General features: G+C 41.1%; 1 protein-coding gene across 1 annotated transcript in view; it reads right to left on the bottom strand.

Moving 5' to 3' along the window:
• Window positions 1-15,539, bottom strand: part of TCAIM (T cell activation inhibitor, mitochondrial) — a 47,620-nt gene extending 32,081 nt beyond the window's left edge. Inside the window, exons 1-2 of the mRNA XM_029938783.1 lie at window positions 15,360-15,539; window positions 1,272-1,347 (exon numbers count right to left, since the gene is read on the bottom strand). Coding sequence (XP_029794643.1) covers window positions 1,272-1,300 — 29 coding nt within the window. The 5' untranslated portion in view covers window positions 1,301-1,347; window positions 15,360-15,539. The remainder of the gene's footprint in view (window positions 1-1,271; window positions 1,348-15,359) is intronic.
• Window positions 15,540-18,846: the final 3,307 nt, after the last annotated feature.

Here is an 18,846-nt window from a genome sequence, read left to right as displayed (position 1 = left end):
GTGTCATGAATTCTGTCAGAGAAAAGTCTCCCTTTGTTGGAGAATCCTTGTCATATAGGAGTTGGTGGACAAAGTGTTTCCCCTAAATAACTTCCTTGGGATGGTAACTATTTAATTATACAGAATAGTTATTTAAAGGAACAAATTATTGCCAAATGTTTAAGAAACCCAAAACTTCACATATCATTTTTATGTAACAAGTCAAACTGTATTTTAGTTATATGTTTTGAGCCAAATGCACCATGTTTTCCCTTTTTTGACTTGACTATCATGAGCAAGGACTCAACTTAATGTCTAGTCACTGTTGATCAGTTCTGTTTTGTTTTCTGTTTTTTAAGTTTTTTAATGTTTATTTAGTTTTGAGAGAGAGACAGAGCATGAGCAGGGAGGGGCAGAGAGAGAGGGAGACACAGAATCCGAAGCAGGTTCCGGGCTCTGAGCTGTCAGCACAGAGCCCAATGTAGAGCTTGAACTCAAGGACTGTGAGATCATGACCTGAGCCGAAGTCAGACACTTAACTGAGATACCCAGGGGGCCCTAATCAGTTCTACTTTTTAATATAATTTTCTTTTTATCTACAGGGCTTCTGATCTCTTCCAATTATACTATATATGCCTATTATAAAATGTCAATTAAATTCGTTTAATTTAACTCCTTAAAAAAATTTTTTTTTTACATTTTATTTTTGAGAGATAGAGTGAGACAGAGTGTGAGCAGGGAGGAGCAGGGAGAGAAGACACAGAATCCCAAGCAGGCTCCAGGCTCTGAGCAAGCATTCGGCACAGAGCCCAATGCGAGGCTTGAACCCACGAACCATGAGATCATGACCTGAGCCAAAGTCAGAGACTTAACCAATTGAGCCACCCAGGCACCCCGAATCCTTTTTGAAGTAGGATTTAGATTATACATCACTAATAGCAAATACAGTAATCAGATGACTTTACTGTACAATTTAAATGTAACGTGGTTTTCCACATCATAGCACAGACTTGAGGGCGACACAACAAAAACTGTGCTAAGGACAATCTTTATCTTTTTTTCTTTTAAAATTTTCACACGGAACTATCCTGAAACATGGTATTTCTTTACAGTTTCTGCCCTGAATGGACTCTTGGAGGATCGGGATGTTCATTGAACTTTTACTTTTTTTGTTTCTGCCCTCCATCATAACATAATTTTAGAATTTGAAAAGTAACAATAAATTAAAATTATCTAAATGCATAACAGAATTCCCTACTCATGCTATTTACAGATTGGACCACACAGCTTACCTTCTCACAGGTCTCAGGTGGCAAAACATTTCTGAATGTATATTTATACATCAACTCCCAGCCATCCATTAATTACCTAAAAAGTTAAGCAGATGCAAGTAATGAATAAACGGAATTTGAAATTTAAAAATTACCATTTACATTAACATCCCCCACTCGCAAAATGAAATGATTACCTATAAATCTAACAACATATGTACAAGATCTATATGAGTAAAGCTAAAAAAGCTGATGATGAAATCAAAAAATTAAATAAACAGACATCCCATTTCTGTTTCCTATCCCACATGGATAGGACTACTCAATATTGTCAAGATGTCAGTAGATGTCAGTACTTTCCAACTTGATTTATTATAGGGCAACAGATTAAATCAATATATTCAGTGTGATCCCAACCAAAACTCTAGTAAGTTACCTTATGGATATTAGAGGTTCCTCGAAAAGTTAAAAACAGAACTACCCTATAATCCAGCAATCATCACATTATTAGATATTTACCCAAAGGATACAAAAATACAGATTCGAAGGGTTACATGCACCCTGATGTTTATAGTAGCATTAACAACAACAGCCAAACTATGAAGAGAGCCCAAATGTCCATCAAGTGATGAATGGATGAAGACGGGGTCCCCCCCCACAGGAATATTACTCAGCCATCAGAAAGAATGAAATTTTGCCATCTGCAACCACATGGGTGGAGCTAGAATGTATTATGCTAAGTGAAAGAAATCAGAGAAAGACAAACACCATATGATTTTACTCATATGTGGAATTTAAGAAACAGACACAAAAAAAGAGGAAATAGATACACATATGGGATGGGGGAAGAAAAAGAGGAGAGAGGGAAACAAACCACAAGAAACTCTTAACTGAGGGTTGATGGAGGAAGGTGGGCGGGAGATGGCCTAGATGGGCGATGAATATTAAGGAGGACACTTGTGATGAGCACTGGGTGTTGTATGTGGGTGATGAATCACTGAATTCTACTTTTTTTTTTTTTTTGAATTCTACTCTTGAAACCAATATTATACTGTATGTTAACTAACTAAAATAAAAAAAAAAAAAACAAACCACAAAGATGCTTAATGAAGCTTTATTCATAATTGCCAAAATTTGGGAGGAACCAAGATGTTCTTCAGTAGATGAATGGATAAACTGTGGCACATTAGGACAATGTAATGTTAATATAATTCAGCACTAAAAAGAAAAGAGCCATCAGGCCATGAAAAGAGACGGAAGAAGCGTCTAAAGCTATAGTAATTAAAACAGCATACTGACATAAAAACAGACATATAGACTGATGGGACAGAATAGAGGGTCCCCAAATAAACCCATGCACATATGGTTAATTAATTTATGACAAAGGAGGCAAGACTATCCCATGGGGAAAGGACATTCTCTTCAAGAAATGATGCTGGGAAAACTGGACAGCCACATACAAAAGAATGAAATTGGACCTTTGTCTTACACCATACACAAAAATTAACTCAAAATGGATTAATGATGTGAAAATAAGACCTAAAATATAAATCTCCTAGAAGAAAACAAAAGTGGCCAGATCTCTGACAATGATATTTTTGAATATGACACAAAAAGCAAAAGCAAAAATAAACATGATAATATCAAACTAAAAGGAAAGCATCAACAAAATAAAAAGGGAGAAAATAATTGCATAGCATAAATCTGATAAGGGGCCAATATCAAAATATGCAAAGAACTCAACTCAAGCAAACAATCTGATTAAAAATTCTGAATAGACATTTTCTAAAGAAGACATACTGATGACCAACAGATATATGAAAAGATGCTCAATCTCACTAATTATCAGGGAAATGCAAATCAAAACCACAATCTGATTATCATTTCACACCTGTTAGAATGGTTATTATCAAAAAGGCAAGAAATACCAAGGGTGGGTAAGGACGTGAAGAAAAGAAAACCCTTGTACATGGTTGGAATGAAAATTGGTGCAATCACTATGGAAAACAGTATGAAGTTTCCTTCAAAAATGAAAAATAGGATTACTATATGATGTACTTGTTATTCATAGAAAACAAAAACACTAATTAAAGATATATGTGCTTCTGTATTTACTAAGCCATCATTTACAATAGCCAAGATATGGACACAACCCAGGTGTCCATTGATTGAATGAATGGATAAAGAAATTGTGGCACGCACACACACACACACACACACACACACAGGAATGAATATATTATTCAGCCATTAAGAAGAATGAAATCTTGCCATTTGCAACAACATGGATGGACTTCAGGGACAATATGTAAAGTGAAATAAGTCAGACAGAGAAAAACAAATACTATATGACCTGTCTTAGGTGTGGGATCTAAAAAGAAAATAAAAAAATAAACCCCCCCCATCAAGTTGATAGATACAGAGAACAAATTGGTGGCTGCAAAGCGTCGGGTGGGGGTTGGGGGTGGGGGGAGAAATGGGTGAGCTGTCCGTTTTTCAGTTTATATAAATTCAATATAAAATTTTTAGAAGTTTTTAAAAAAGAAAAAGAAATGAGCTCTCAAATCATGAAAAGATGCAGAAGAAACTTTAAGTTAAGTGAGAGAAGCCAATCTACAAAGATTATATACAGTATGATTCCAACCATATGACATTCTGGAAAAGGCCAAACTATGGAGACAGGAAAAAGTCCAGCGGTTGTCAGGGGTTGGAGGCATAGGATTTTTAGGACAGTGAAACGACTCTGTCCTACCCTGGCAGGTACATGTCATTATACTTCTGCCAAAACCCGTGGAATGTACCAACACCCAGAGTGAACCCTGACATAAGCTGCCTTTGGGTGGCAACCGAGGTGTCACTGCAGGGTCACAGTGTCACAAATGTACCACACAGGTGTGGAAGGCTGTGTGTCAGGGACAGGGGTATGTAGGAATTCTATACTTTTCTCAGTTTTGCTGTGAACCTAAAACTACTCTAAAAAATAGTGTATTTTCTTTCAAGTTAAGCAGATAAAAGAGGGAAGATTTTAATCACACAAACTTTTCCAACATACAGATTTTAAGATGTTCAACTATGGTATGGTACCCATGTCAAATGACATAGTGATTTTAAAAAATCCTAAGAGGAAAGAAAAAATCCTGTGAGCAGTCCCTTAATAAATTTTGAAATGCCCTGTTATTCACCCAATGATCACCACGTAAAATTCTTTTTCTTCCTACTCTCGGGCTCTTAGCTCTCTTACTCCCCGCGGCGCCATTCTCCTCGAGATGTGTGCAGCAGCGTCACTGTCTCAGGCAAACCGCTACATGGCTAATGTCCTATTCCATCCAATCTGGAGCACTAAGTATTGTTAAAAAAATATTTTCATGACAAGTTAATATACCCGAACCAAGGTAATGGAATGAAGTATCTGTGTCATCAAGAAAATGACAGAAATATGTATTTTAAAGACAAATCAAGAATTATCTTTAAAAATTTACATATTCAAACAACAATGGAAACCCTGCTTTCCGGCTGACTGGTGCGGCAAGGTCTCTGGGACGCAAAATGTGTAGAGGTATCCACTCGAATGTTTGAGAAGATGGTTTTACTTAGCCATTTACCTTTATGTTTTGTTTGAGATGAATACACAGATACAGGAGATACTCCTCCCATTTTAAAGATTTCTGAGATCAAATGGAGTTGCAGTAAGGAGAAAGAACCACTTGGACTATCTAAAAGTTCAATGCGGTATGTGATGGACTGAATTCTCACAAAATTTCCTCACGAAGCAACCAGAATAATCTAATCTCAGTTAAGATGGCACAGATACGAGGCTCAAAGCTTGCAAAGAAAAGACCAGAAGGATATACGTATGCAATCTGTAACTGGCTATCTCTAGGCAGTAAGATATTAGGTGCTTTCGTTTTTTTATTTCCTAGTTTACTTACAAAGAACGTGGCATATATTCTTAAATTTTTTTTTAAGTCATTGCTTTTAGCATTCAAATTAAATGAAGAAAATGAGTATAGCAGGAAAGAGTGTTTTTACTCAGTATTGAAGACAGGACCTAACCCTGGAATATCTGCCCAAAGACAGTCCTGGACGGTCATCCCACTTTAGCTCAAGAAGAACCAGCTCCCCACACTCACACACAATGAATTCATTTTTATATTATTATTAAAATTTTTTTTAATGTTTATTATTGAGAGACAAAGAGACACTGAGCATGAGAAAGGGACAGGCAGAGAGGGGGAGACACAGAATCCGAAACAGGCTCCAGGCTCTGAGCTGTCAGCACAGAGCCTGACGTGGGGCTCAAACCCACAAACCGTGAGATCATGACCTGAGCCGAAGTCATTTAACTGACTGAGCCACCCAGGCGCCCCTATATTATCATTTAAGTTTATTTATTTATTTTTAGTAATCTCCACATCCAACGTTGGGCTTGAACCTACAACCATGAGGTCAAGGGTCATACACTCTTCCAACTGAGCCAGCCAGTGCTCATTTTATATATTATTAAGAAAATGTTTGCCATTTAAAGGCAAAGATACTAATAAATGAGCTACAACTGTGGGTAAGAAATGAGGAATAATACTCGAGGGGCATATGATCATCTAAGAATACAGATGGGAAGCAGATGAAATATATAACCATGTTCTAACTGACATCCATTATTCAGCAAAAAATGATATAAGGCACCCGGAAAAGCCAGAATTACTGAACACCGCCAAGCACCTTGGTTTATAATACAACAGTGCAACCTGTTCTGTCTTTGGCAGCATTATCTTAAAAGTTCATCAAATCAAAATGTCTAAATCCAATGAATAATGTAGGTGATCCAGAGGACATGCTCTACTATACATTTTCAAAAGCAAGACATTAAAAGGCAACACTGAAAAGAAACTGTTATGGTAACTGATTTGAAATAAATGTTTTGAAGGTTGAAAGTTAAAGCATACCATAAAGATGATTTAAAAATCTGAAACGAATTTAGGAAAGACTAGCTGTTTCAAATCTGATTCAAAAAGTTTTAGAGGCAGATAGCCAAGTTAACTAAATATTTATGAATAATATTTCCGAGGAAAATTAGTTCATTTATCACAGAAAGCAGTTTCATAACTTCAGAGTCAGCTTGCAAATAATTTCCAAAGAATCAACAACAGCAAAACTGCAAAAACTACAGAATGCATCCTTAATGATTTTCAAACATGGAACAAAAAGTATGTTATACAGAGACATTTTTTTGCTTATGCAAAGAATTTATGTAACATGTTTTAGAAGCATTTCTATCAAAAAATAATCAAAGCAAAAAAAGTTCCTGTACTTAAAGTGCAGGTTTTCAGTTGTGCAGAAAAATTATACGTTCAATGTCCACTCTGTAATCATATGGTAAATTTACTGCTGAGCAAGACTAATAAAGGACATTAATATGTAAAAATGGGATTCTCCCAAAGAAATTAATATGTTCCTAAATACAAATCTGAACATTAAATCATGGTTTCTAGATTTAGAGAGAATTTTTTTAAATGTTGGACTATTACAGGTTAAGAGTTAGGTGCTTTCTGCCTGCTTTTTTGTTGTGTACGCAATTTCCTTAAAAGGTACTCATGGGTAGAGTAAAAAGATTTTGCATCTAGTTAGTCCTGTGGTAGCCACTAGCCACCAAGACTACTCTGAATTGAAAGGTATTTTTTGTTTGTTTTTAATGTTTTATTTATTTTTGAGAGAGAAAGAGAGAGAGAGACAGCAAGAGCAGAGGAGGGTCAGAGAGAGAGGGAGACACAGAAACTGAAGACAGGCTCCAGACTCTGAGCTGTCAGCACAGAGCCTGACGTGGGGCTTGAACCCATGAACCGTGAGATCATGACCTGAGCTGAAGCCTCAACTGAGCCACCCGGGCGCCCCACTGAAAGGTGTTTTAAGTGTAAAGCATGCATTGGATTTTAAAGATTTAGCACAAAAAGAGAATGCAAAGTATCTCTTTAGTATTTTTTATACTGATTAGATATTGAAATAATTTATTAAAATTAATCTTACTTTCCTTTTGCTTTTTTAGAGGGAAAACATTATTTATCTTTTCCAATTTACTAGAAAATGTAAAATTACATCTGTGGCTCATATTATATTTCTATTGGCTTGTATTGATCCAAGCCAATGCAAGGTAAAAATGCTTAAGTTAACATGACAACATCAGAAAAGGCACACCACACAATGGTTAGCAAAGGGAGGCTGTTCTATCCGAGATCTATATTCAAATCTTCATTTTGGCACAGACTACCCGCGTGAGCAGGGGCAAGATATTTCACACTCCTGGGTCTGTCTCCTCATGGTCCAAGAGCTGTCTGTTCTGCTACAAAAACAGTTTCTTTAATGGGAACTCACTTACGTGCAATTGGTGAATAAGGGAACTATGTGACACCCTATGCAGGTTTTCCCTGCATGTTAATGGTTTAGAGCCATCAGAGGTGGCGTTTCTACAATTACAATGGCTTCAGCTATGTGTAAAGACCTTACAAAACCTGAAAATCCCCCATACTTCCTTCCTTTGATTTAAGCTTATGTTTAGTGGCTTCAAGTATCCCTTGTGGAAAGCTGCTAGTGCAGATGAAAAAGCTGGAGGCTTCCACAGGTCTAGTTTTGAGTGGTGGGTGTTTTTTCTGCATAAACCCTGTTATTTTAGTGTATTATCCTGCAGAATGTCAGCATTTCCAAGAATGTGTACATATCCTTACAGCAGAAACACCTGTGTAATATGTACTGTCCCCCTAAGCCGCCTTTTAATTTAAAATTTAAAAATCTTCTTTAACAGAGAGAATACTTTAACACTGTCTGAGACAGGAGTTGGTTTAGTCAAAAACTTTATTGTAGATATGTTAATTAAGTATTTTACTGCAATTTGTCTTTATCAATAGGAAAAAATATTGCCTTTTTATTTTTAATTCTTTAATGTTTGTTTATTTTTGAGAGGGAGAGAGAGACACAGAGAGAGAGAGAGAGAGAGAGAGAGAAGGGAGGGAGAAGCAGTGAGAGAGGGAGGCACAGGATCTGAAGCAGACTGCGGGCTCTGAGCTATCAGCACAGAGCCTGATGCAGGGCTCGAACTCATGAACCTTGATATCATGACCTGAGCCAAAGTCAGACACTTAACTGACTGAGCCACCCAGGCACCCGGAAAGAATTATGTTTCTAATGCTTGCAATAAAGACTAACAATTTTAATACAAATGAAACGATAAATACAGGTATCATCTGTCCTTTATCTGATGCTCACTAAAGTTATCTGTACTGTATATTTAAGAAAAAATGTTGAGAGACACATAGAAGATGCTGGAAATACTCACTAGACTGCTTCTAAAAGGTGAAATGTAATCTAGAATACTGTAATTACCTTTCAGCTCTCTGGATATGGAATCCCACTTCAGACTTTTGAACATGTTTTAATGAGTATATTATGTATAAAAGCAGGGGCTACTTGCGTCAGGATTTTTTTGACACCTAAATAATATACATAAAGGATTAGCAACAACTGGCAAATAGAAAATTCATGTAAGTGACAACTATTATTATTATATACTTTGGGGTGTATAAAATTCTGCAGAATTCCTTTTTCCCCTAAGGAGGGCTTATGCAGAAAGAACATGTAGTACATTTTATCCAAAAACAAATTTTGTGATTGGAAAACTCAATTATCACAATAAGGGTATGTGAAAGTCTTAAAAAATACAATGCAAGGCTAGATACAAGTCAAAAATTACAAATGAATGATTTAAATTCACAAACTATAGGGAAAAAATTGAATCTATCAGAACAAATAAATATGGCTATTTTTGTTATTCAAAGATAAAGTTAGCGTTTGGTAAGTAATAGAAAGACAAGTTTTCACAGGAGTATTTCTCTTCAAAAAATAAAAGAGAACTTAAGTGTTTATAATAAAATTATATTGTAGGAACTGCCTTTTTAATGAATAAAGTGGTTTTCTCAACTGGGAGGTAGAGGAACTTCTTTTCCTTTTACCAAAAATCTTCCCCATCAATGGTGGTCAACTCATATTTCTATAGGAAAATGCCTAGATAAATAAAATATTCACTTAATTCTGATACCCTCAACCTAATTATTATCCTAAAATGGTTGTTTCCTATTTAAATCCTTGGAAAAAATTAAAAAATGTCTGTTCTGGTTCTGTTGAACCAGACAGGACAGAAATGTGTGGTTTCCCCTAGGGAGTCCTAGGAGTGTTTTTCCGTGTTTCCGTAAGCTCTCCTTGAGTAGGCTCTGACAACTTGGCCTTGATGGGATCAGCTCTGGAAGGGTAGGGATGAGAGAAGAGAAGAAAAAGAAACAGGAAACAACCTTTAGGGGAGTGGTTCTCAAAGCTGGAAGAACACCTCCGGGAATCTGTTATAAATGCAAATTATTAGGCCCCACCCCAGACCTGCAGAAACTGGGTAGGGCCAGGCAGTCTGTTTTAATAAGCCTTTGGGATTCTGAGGTTTAGGGAGCCCTAATATCATCATTTTATAGGACCTAGGGGGTCTGTCTGGAAACTTTTAAGCTTTAATTCATTGAAAATATTTAACACAAACTTAGGGAAAGATCTCTATATACTCAACTGTATGTGAAAAATTAAATAATTAAATTTAACTAGCTGTTTTCTGTAGGATTAAATCTCACTTCTTGAGATTAAAGAAAAAAAAAACCAATTCTAACTGAAAATGATGAGGGAGCATAAGGCAGGCTGAGAGCAAAGTATCAGGAAGCATTACCACAGCCCCCGGGATTTGTGTGGCATGCCTCAGTATCCCCACTTAACAAATATCTCTGTAAATTACAAGAAAAGGCAATCTTATCAACAGCCTAATCTCCAGAAACCTATAGACTCAAGTTTCCTGTGATAAGACTATATAAATGAAGGGTTTCTCGTCTGTTTGTCAAGAAGGCCAAAGTTTTAGGTCTTATCTTTATCAGGTCTTTGATTGCTTAGTTAAAACTTCTCTGAGGTTAAAAAGTTAGGTTTTGCTGAAGAATCCCAGCGGTGGTGCCCCCATCTCTTAAACATCTTCGTCAGTCAGAGTCACCACAAAAATTACACTCAAACAAGTAGACGCACAGAGAAATAAACACACAATAGTCTCACTATTGCCACCAGTGGACCCTTCAGAACAACCACACCACAAACAGATGCACAGAGAAGTAGATACAAGTTGGTTCAGTGGCCAAGCCAAGGGCACCCAGTTCTCCCTTGTGCTGCTGGCCCGACCTATTCCAGAGAGCCACTAGAATCCGGACAAGAGGAGACCTACTCCAGCCGCCTCCTGTTCCCAAAGAGGGGTTACACATCTGCTACCAGTGGAACTCCCTTGGGCCAAGGGAGTCAACTCCAATTACCCTCCCTTGGCCCCCTGGACTTAAAACACAGACACACGATGGGGGTCGCAGGCCACCCCTCACCAGGGAGGAATTATACTTTACCTCCACCTCAGTGGGGACTTACACTTTACCTCCCCTTCCTTCCCAGTGGGTCCGAGACGTCTCTCGGAGCCCAGGGCCCGGAGTGTTCCACGGCGCGGCTGCCTGGCTCCTTTGAGGCCTTTCTTGTACCTTGTCTTGAACAGATCAGACAAACACCAGACTAACAAGAAGATTCAGACACAGAAGAACAAGAAAACGAGTGCACTCACCAGCCGGCAATCAGGCCCAGCATGTTGGGGTTCCAGGGGTTCTGGGGAGGAAGATTCCCCCTGTAGGGAGGGGGATTCCCGGCCAATGCACCAGATGTAATGCCCAAGATTTCAATATCACCCCCAAAACCCAGAGACCACCAGGGAGACCGAGTCACGCATGCAAAAGCAAAGGGCATTTATTATTACGGCTCAGGCTCGCCGGGCTTAAGTTCGGGCTCACAGCCTTCACCAACGCAGTGGATCCGTGCAGAGAGCCCTGAGCAAGGGCTGAGCGGGGGTTTTTATGGGGTTTGGGGAGGGGGAGTTACAAGAAATTGTGACATAGGTACAGTGACCCAATCATAATTGTACAATATTATTGACAGCAGATTTACCCATTCACATTGTCTAGAGTATTCGTTACTTTTGGCGGGATCCAAGTACAACATTTAGAGTACCTTTAAAATCAACCAATTACAGGGTGAGCCCAGGGTCTTGTTCGGCGACTGTCAGGTTAACTTTACCATTAGGTCACAGGGTCCTATCTAAAGTTCCCATCGGCAGGCCTCCCCCTTAGGAATGTGGAGAGTGGCAGCTGGCCTTCCCTGATTGGGTGTTGGGAAGGCGGTCTCTCTTGCTCTAGGCAGTGTGTAACTGCCGGTTCGTTTCGGGAAACTGAAACCTAGGCCTTCTAGATCAGAGGGGGGACCTAAAGCCCGTCATGGCGTCTGTTTGGTGGAGCCCCAACATCACTCTTCCTCCATAGTGAAGTGGAGAACAAAGGCAAGAAGGAAATGGCAGAAAAAACTGAACTGACAAATACTTGAGGCAGGCTGAGTAAAACAGTTCTCCAGGAACTCCCTCCTGTCTTAAGGCTAATGCTTTGCTAGAGGGAAAAACAACCTTAGCTTGACAACAGCAAGGCCTGTGGGGATCTTGAGTGCTGAGAGCCGCATCCGCCTTGTTGGGTGACAGTCACCGTGAGGACATGGCAGACGTTTGCAGGGCTCCTGCCGTGAGAAGCGAAACTGGTATCTCCTTCTGCTACTACTGCTCATGTGAAATTAAGTCTGTCGCCATTAATTAGGCCTTGCAGGGTTCCAAATCAGACTGATACTCCCCACACAGTTACCCTGTAAGAAAAAAACATTTTCCTGTCCCTGCATAAGAGATTTTGAGTCAAAACACTATAAATGGTTGACAAAAGGCTCTTCTAATGAGCCTTGCAGACCCAAAACATAGACTTGAAGGGGTTAAAGACACAAAAATTGCATTTGATTCTGGCCCACTGAAAAGGAGCCTAATTTGGAGATAATTAAAAACAAGGACAAAACTATAGTCCATTTGAGTCTGGTCCGAAGAAAACTGGAGCCTAGATTGGAGATTAGAAGTAGAAGACAAGGTCAGAACATGATTCCCTCCCAAAGTCTACATTCGACAAATATCCTCCCTTAGACTGACTTCAGTTATGAGGATGGATAAGAATGTGGGAACTCGGGTCCAGGGCCAACACACACACAGGGCCCCCATTGTGCCTGCATCAAAATAAAGGGCCTTCTCAAGCAACTTGTTAATTAACATTTTTTTCTCTTTTCTTTTTCTCTCTTGTAGTTTACAAACCAATCACAATAACTTTTAGCCTATCTATATACAACTTAACCTATATTTTAATCTTAGCTTTACTAGCTTTAATAACATGTATGTTAATCCTGTTTTCTACTAAAAACATCCTGTTATATTCTTGGTTATAAAATTTACTTGACTTTACTGTAAGAACGTTACATGATTTGGTTATAACTTGTTAATTAAAAAACAAAGCCACAAATATTGGCCAATAACCAACCCATACAAAACAAGAGAGATTTGTTATTTCTTTAATCGGGGAGACTGGCGCCAAGAACAAATAGGATGCTTCTAAAAAACACTTCTGTAAAACTTGTTTCTGTGCACTTTCGATGATTGAAGCACCTTATCACTAAAAATTAGTCCGTGTAAACAATTCCTATTTTCTGATGACGTTATTGCCTGGTCAATAAAAACAGACACCAAAGCGGACAGAACGGAGATGCCTGCCTGGTGATCAAGAAAGAAACCTGTGGTTCTCTCATCTCTCTTGTGCCCACACTGCCCGTCCTTCAGGGAACCCTGGACCCGCGGAGCTGGGCTCCCGGCACTGGAGTCTTTAGTATATGAAAGTCTCCTTGGACACTTGCCTTTGGACCTCACTGGTATACAGCCAGTCATTCGTCACGACCCCAGTGCAACTTTTTGCCCACAGGTCCTGTCCCCGTGCTGTAACAAAATCACCGTTTTGCACCAAAGATGTCTTCAAGAATCCTTTCTTGGCCCTCAGCTCTGAACCCCACGAACCCCACCATTATGCCAAAACCTCATCAGAAACGAGGTTAAAACCCAGCCGCTTGCAGGCATGGCTGCTGGCCTTTTCACGCGGCACAGATCTTGGCTCAGTTCTCAGCTCTGCAAGACCAAGAACCCAATTTCATCGCTTCGGTCAGAAATAAACAGGCCTCGGGAAAACAAACTCCTAAGGCGCCTGATTTGACAACTGCGATGTCAACTTTTTAATTAACGATGAGAAATGTGATTGCTAACAAGGCCAGAAGATTTGAATCTGTGGTTCTTTTCCTTATAAGCCCTAGCTACCCAGAAAGTCAAAGGACTGTCAGCAGATGGAAAGCCTCCTGGCTCAGAGTTGAGTTGGGTGCACTCACTTGCCAGGGAGAAACAGTGTGAAAGCCTGGGGTGCACGGAATAGGCCTCAGGCAGGCTCCAGAATAACTCACATTCCAGACTGCGGAGGCACTCCGCGTCCTTACTTAAGGCCTCAACAGGCATTTACCATGTTCTTACGTGCCAGGCTCTATGCAAAGTACTGGGAATAAAACAAACATTACGACAATCTACTTGTCCAAAATTTTAGTGTAGGGAAGAGGGAGGGAGTGGAAAAAGAGACAAAGAAAGATTATTATAAAACAAGATCGTAAATGAAATACAGCCGTGCACAGAGGATTAGGAGACACACTCCGGCAGAATGGGAAGGTGGGGTTGGAAGGTCTTTTCCAAGGAGATGGAGAACTCTGTATGGAGGTGGAAGATGAGGAAGGTCCCAATTTATTTACAATCCATCGAAAATGGCCACTGTCATCCGTTTAATACTGATGTTAGCTTTTATTCTATAAAATGAACATTTCTGATTCTAACCTAAACTCTGTGGTACGTGACGCATTTAATCTATGCAGTTTCAGGTCAAATGTGGTAGGGAAGAGATAATCGAAATTGGTGGAAAAGCCAAATTATGGATTGCTTAAAAAACCTGTTCTGCTTACCTCTGATAGACACAGAAACCCCAAAAGGGTTTTTAAAAGAGAGGCCTTAGGATTGGTTTTTGGACATTTGGCACAATTTTTATTTGAAAGTAACTTCTTTTAACAAAGTTTAATATCCCCAGGCTGCTCTCATTTAAACCGTGACTTATCTTAGGAACTGTTTTGCAAGGGTTTTAAAAGCAGTTTGTTCTGTCAAAAAGGAATAAAAGCAAATTTTCCTCGCTTTTCAGTTCACTACTTCTCAGGGAAGCGAAAAAGGTAAAAGAAAAGCAAAAGCAGTAAGTCCTTTAAATAAATTAATAAATTACAGCAAAAGCAAAGCATCTAGATTCTTTCGTCTCCTTTCTAAGTCCTTGGCTACGAGGTTCGAATCACAACAGTTTCCTGTAAGGGAAAGGGCTTCGGGGACACAGAGTCGGAAACAAACCTAAACCGTCTCGGGCTCCTCATTTCACATCAAGTTAAAACAGATGCGGTGCAGGTACTCTGGGCCCCGACAGCGCCCAAAGTTCAAAAGTTAGCGCGTCAACCTAAGGCCACCGTGCACGCGGCCCGCCCAGACCCCGGGTCAGGGCCGAGCGGCCCGAAGGCACGACGGGAGCACGTCCCCTCCGGCCCCTCGCAGTTCGGACGAGCGTCCCCCGCGAAGATTCCTCAGACCTGTCCCACCCCCGCCCGGTACCGGGGGAAGGGCGGTCGCTCCCGCAGGGCGGGCGGGGGGCGCATGCGCACCGGAGGATCAGCCCGGGAAACGGGCGCGCGCCGCAGGGCCCGGCGCTCCCACCTGCCGCCGCCCCCGTGGGGCAGAGGCTGACCGAGTCCTACCGGCAGTGCTCGCTAAGTCCCGGTCCCTGAAATCCCAGTCGGGCGCGCTCCTCTGCGCGCGTCTCTCCGGCGTCAGCGCGGCGGGTCGCTCGAGGGGAGTCCGGCGTGCGGCCGGCGCCGGGCTCCCGCTCTCATTGGCCGACGCGTGCCCGGCCTTCGTCCCTGAGCGCCTGCGCACAGCCGGACGCAGGGGAACCCCCTAGCGGTCCCCAGCCTCGCGCTGCGAGCACCGTCCAGGTCATCGGCCTGCGGTCCCCGGACTCTCCTGAGACCCTTGCCCCTCCGCCTTCTTACCGCCCGGCCGGGAGCGGCCTCCGCGCGCTCCCCGGAAAGTTCTGGGAGACGCTAATGAGCACTCCAAGACCTGACGGGCTAGGCCGGAGAGAGTCAGAAAGTGACCGGGCGGCAGGTGGCCGGGCCTGACCGGAGCGGAGTGCGCTGGACGGGGAGCGGAGGGCGACCGAGCACGCGCTGGAAGCCGGGGTGGGGGGCGCATGCGCCGCGCCGCCCACCGCCCTCCGGCCCCGGGTCCTCCGCCCGGGCGGCCTGGGAGCCGGGGAGGCTGGCCCAGCGCGCTCGGCACTTTCGGAGCTGATGCCTTAGGGCCGCTCTCCGGGGAGAGTTCCAGATTTTAAAGGTTTTATTAAAGTATGCCCTTTGGCATCCCTTATAGAAATATACTGATTTTAAAACGTTTCTCCAGTTTGCATTTTCTGACTTTGGTCCCTTGATGTCTGGCCTCTTTCAAACTTTAAGCGCACCCCCGCCCCTCCCGACCTCCAGTCACCGCTGCCTCTTCATTCTTCTAGGGTTTTAGCTTTCTTTTGCTCTTTTGGCTTTGGTTATCCCTAGAAACAGCACCAAATTAAATTAGGCAAATGCAACAACCGCTCTTTTTCCTCCCTTTGGCACTGATGATAGAAACAAAAAAAAGAGGACCCTAAGGGCCCTTGATTTATCCTTGGAAACAATCTGGCCACTTGTTCCATTCAATCCCGTTTTTTCTTAAAAACTTAATTTACCAGGGTGCCTGCGTGGCTCAGTTAGTTAAACCTTCGACTCTTGATTTTGGCTCAGGTCATAACCTGGTGGTTTCCTGAGTTAGAGCCTCCAATCTGCAGGCAGCCTAGAGCCTGCCTGGGATTGTCTCTTCCCCACTCCTCCTGTCCCTCCCCACTCTCGCTCTCTCTCTCAAAATAAGTAAATCTTAAAAAAAAAAAAAACCACCCTGTTTTTAAATAAAATAATTTTTTTTTAAGAGAAGCTTAATTTAGGTCTTTCCCATTGTAATCCTTTCAAATGCATCCTGGCCACAAACATCTAAAGTCTATTTCTCTTTCTTTGGGTTTTAGTTTCTTTTTTTTTTTTTCCCCCCGTAAAGATTTTATTTATTTTTTTTTCTTCACCATTTTATTTTGGCTTGTTGTTTATTTTTTATTTATTTATTTTTTTTAGGAATTCTTTTTTTTTTTTTTTTTTACATGTGACCCATAAGGACATGAAAAGGTGCCTAACATCATTAGACATTGGACAAATGCATTCCAAATCACGAGAGCCTTCTTCACACCCCCTCGGACGGCTGGAATCGAAATGACAGAGAAGAGTCCGTGGTGGTGCTGTAGAGAAACTGGAACCCTCGAACATTGCTGGCGGGAACGGAAGATGGTGCAGGCATTAGGAAAACAGTTGGGCAGGTCCTAGAGTCACACATGACCCAGCGTTTCCGCTCCTCGGGGTGTACCCAAGAGAATTGAAAACATAGGTCCACATAAAAACCTTGAGCATGAATGCTCATAACAGCATGATAGCCACAAGGTGGGAACAACTCAGAAGTCTGTTAATCAACAGGTGGATAAATAAATGGTGGTATGTCCATGCAGTGGAAGATTCTTTGGCAGTAAAAAGGAACGAAGTCCTGATACGTGCTCCAGTCTAGACAAACCGTGGAGACCTTGGGTTTCAGTTTCTATCTATAGGAAGGACTCGTTTATAAGTGGCCACGTATTCTCTTGGTCCTCCAAGGCACCTTAAACTGACTGTAATCTCCAGACCTAATCTATTTCCTCCGTGTGGTATTTAAGTAACGGCGATTAGAGTCACCCGGTTTTTTCATACTAGAGAAGTGGGCCTTTTTCTTGACATCCTCTCATTTCCTCTACCCTGCTCATGATAGTATTCACTTCTCACTATCATATGGTAGCAGGTGATGTGAAATGTTGGAGTTGGGGGCAAATGGTCAAGAAAGGATTCCGGAAACCTCTTCAGTGCAGAAAGGTGGTTTGATTCGAGCACGGGACCCCGGGCCCTGCGGTGGTGAGCAGTGGCTGTCCGGTTGGGAGGATGTTAGGTTCAGGACAAGTCTCTAAGGAATTTGGAAGCAAGTTTTCCAGGACCTTTAGGAGAAGGTCATTTACAATGGTCTATAAAACTTCAGTCAGGAGACCCTTCAGATGTGTATCAGTGGGCCATATGCTTGGAGGATGATTACTAACATAGTTTGGTGGGAGTGGCAGGTGAGTAGAGATAACAGAAGCTTCCAAAGGTATTTTTATGTTAAAGTAGACACACAGATTCCTGGAGGTCAGTTTACTGTCAAGCTAAGGTTGCCTTTTGCCTTTAGCAAAGTAATAACACTGAGGCAGCTCAAGTACTTGTCAATATGCTGTACATTATGAGGAAGTCTAATTTTCCCCCCTTTGTTCTCCACATCAACAGGCATTTTGCTAGGTGCTTGGATTTAACTTTTTTTGGTCTTGGGAAGGTGCACTTATTCCAGTGATGCTATTATTGTATTTTGAGAACTTTAAGAGAATACTTTTAGGGGCGCCTGGGTGCTCTGTTGGTTAAGCGGCTGACGTCGGCTCAGGTCATGATCTCGGGGTTCGTGAGTTCAAGCCCTGCGTCGGGCTCTGTGCTGACCGCTCAGCCTGGAGCCTGCTTCGGATTCTGTGTCTCCCTCTCTCTCTGCCCTTCTCCTGCTAACACTGTCTCTGTCTCTCCAAAATAAACAAACATTCAAAAAAAATATTCAGTCCTCCTAGTCACAAATTATTATTCACCTTATTCAGACTTTGTCTCTACATGATTTTAAATTATAGTTTAGAGTATCAAATCAAGGATTGAGAATGATCACCTTGGAGAATGTGCTATAGTTCCTGAGGAGGACTTCGGAAAAGGAGTTTTAACCTAAGGAGATTAGGACTAGTACTTGTTAGGGTATTTAGATTACAGTATATTTGTTTAAAATACCATTTTCTTTAGTCATATCTAATGTGAAAACTACATATTTTCAAAATACATATAGTATCCTAAGATACAATAAAGGATAGTTATTCAGAGGGTAATTTAAAATCTTTCGGTATAATTCAGAAGGTGCTCTGGAATTTTAGTGTTTGAATCATTTTCAATAGTATTTATTATTCTAGATTACAGATGTAGAATAGGATTTAGAGACTGGACTGTGTATACATTAAACCTGTTTCAAACCCCAAAGCTTCATCCAAAAACTCATTACCTCTTCATGTACTTTCCCTTTTGTATCTCTCTTTCATTAAATGCTGTACTATATTTAGTTTGTGATTTATCATTGTTTGGATTTCAGAATAAATAGGGATTTACTACACTTCGGTTTACCCAAGTTAAAGGGAAGTAAAAAAGTAATTTGCAAAGTCCTTTTTCTGTGTGGGTAAACGGTTTGCATACTTCAAATTTTTAGTGTTTGGAAACTATTAACTTAAGATAAACCAATAAAGGGCAAAAGCCGAATATAATGAAAACTGTC

The sequence above is a fragment of the Suricata suricatta genome, chromosome 5 (genome assembly GCF_006229205.1).
Source record: "Suricata suricatta isolate VVHF042 chromosome 5, meerkat_22Aug2017_6uvM2_HiC, whole genome shotgun sequence".
NCBI classification, from domain to species: domain Eukaryota; kingdom Metazoa; phylum Chordata; class Mammalia; order Carnivora; family Herpestidae; genus Suricata; species Suricata suricatta.
This window is presented reverse-complemented; position numbering and strand designations above follow the sequence as displayed.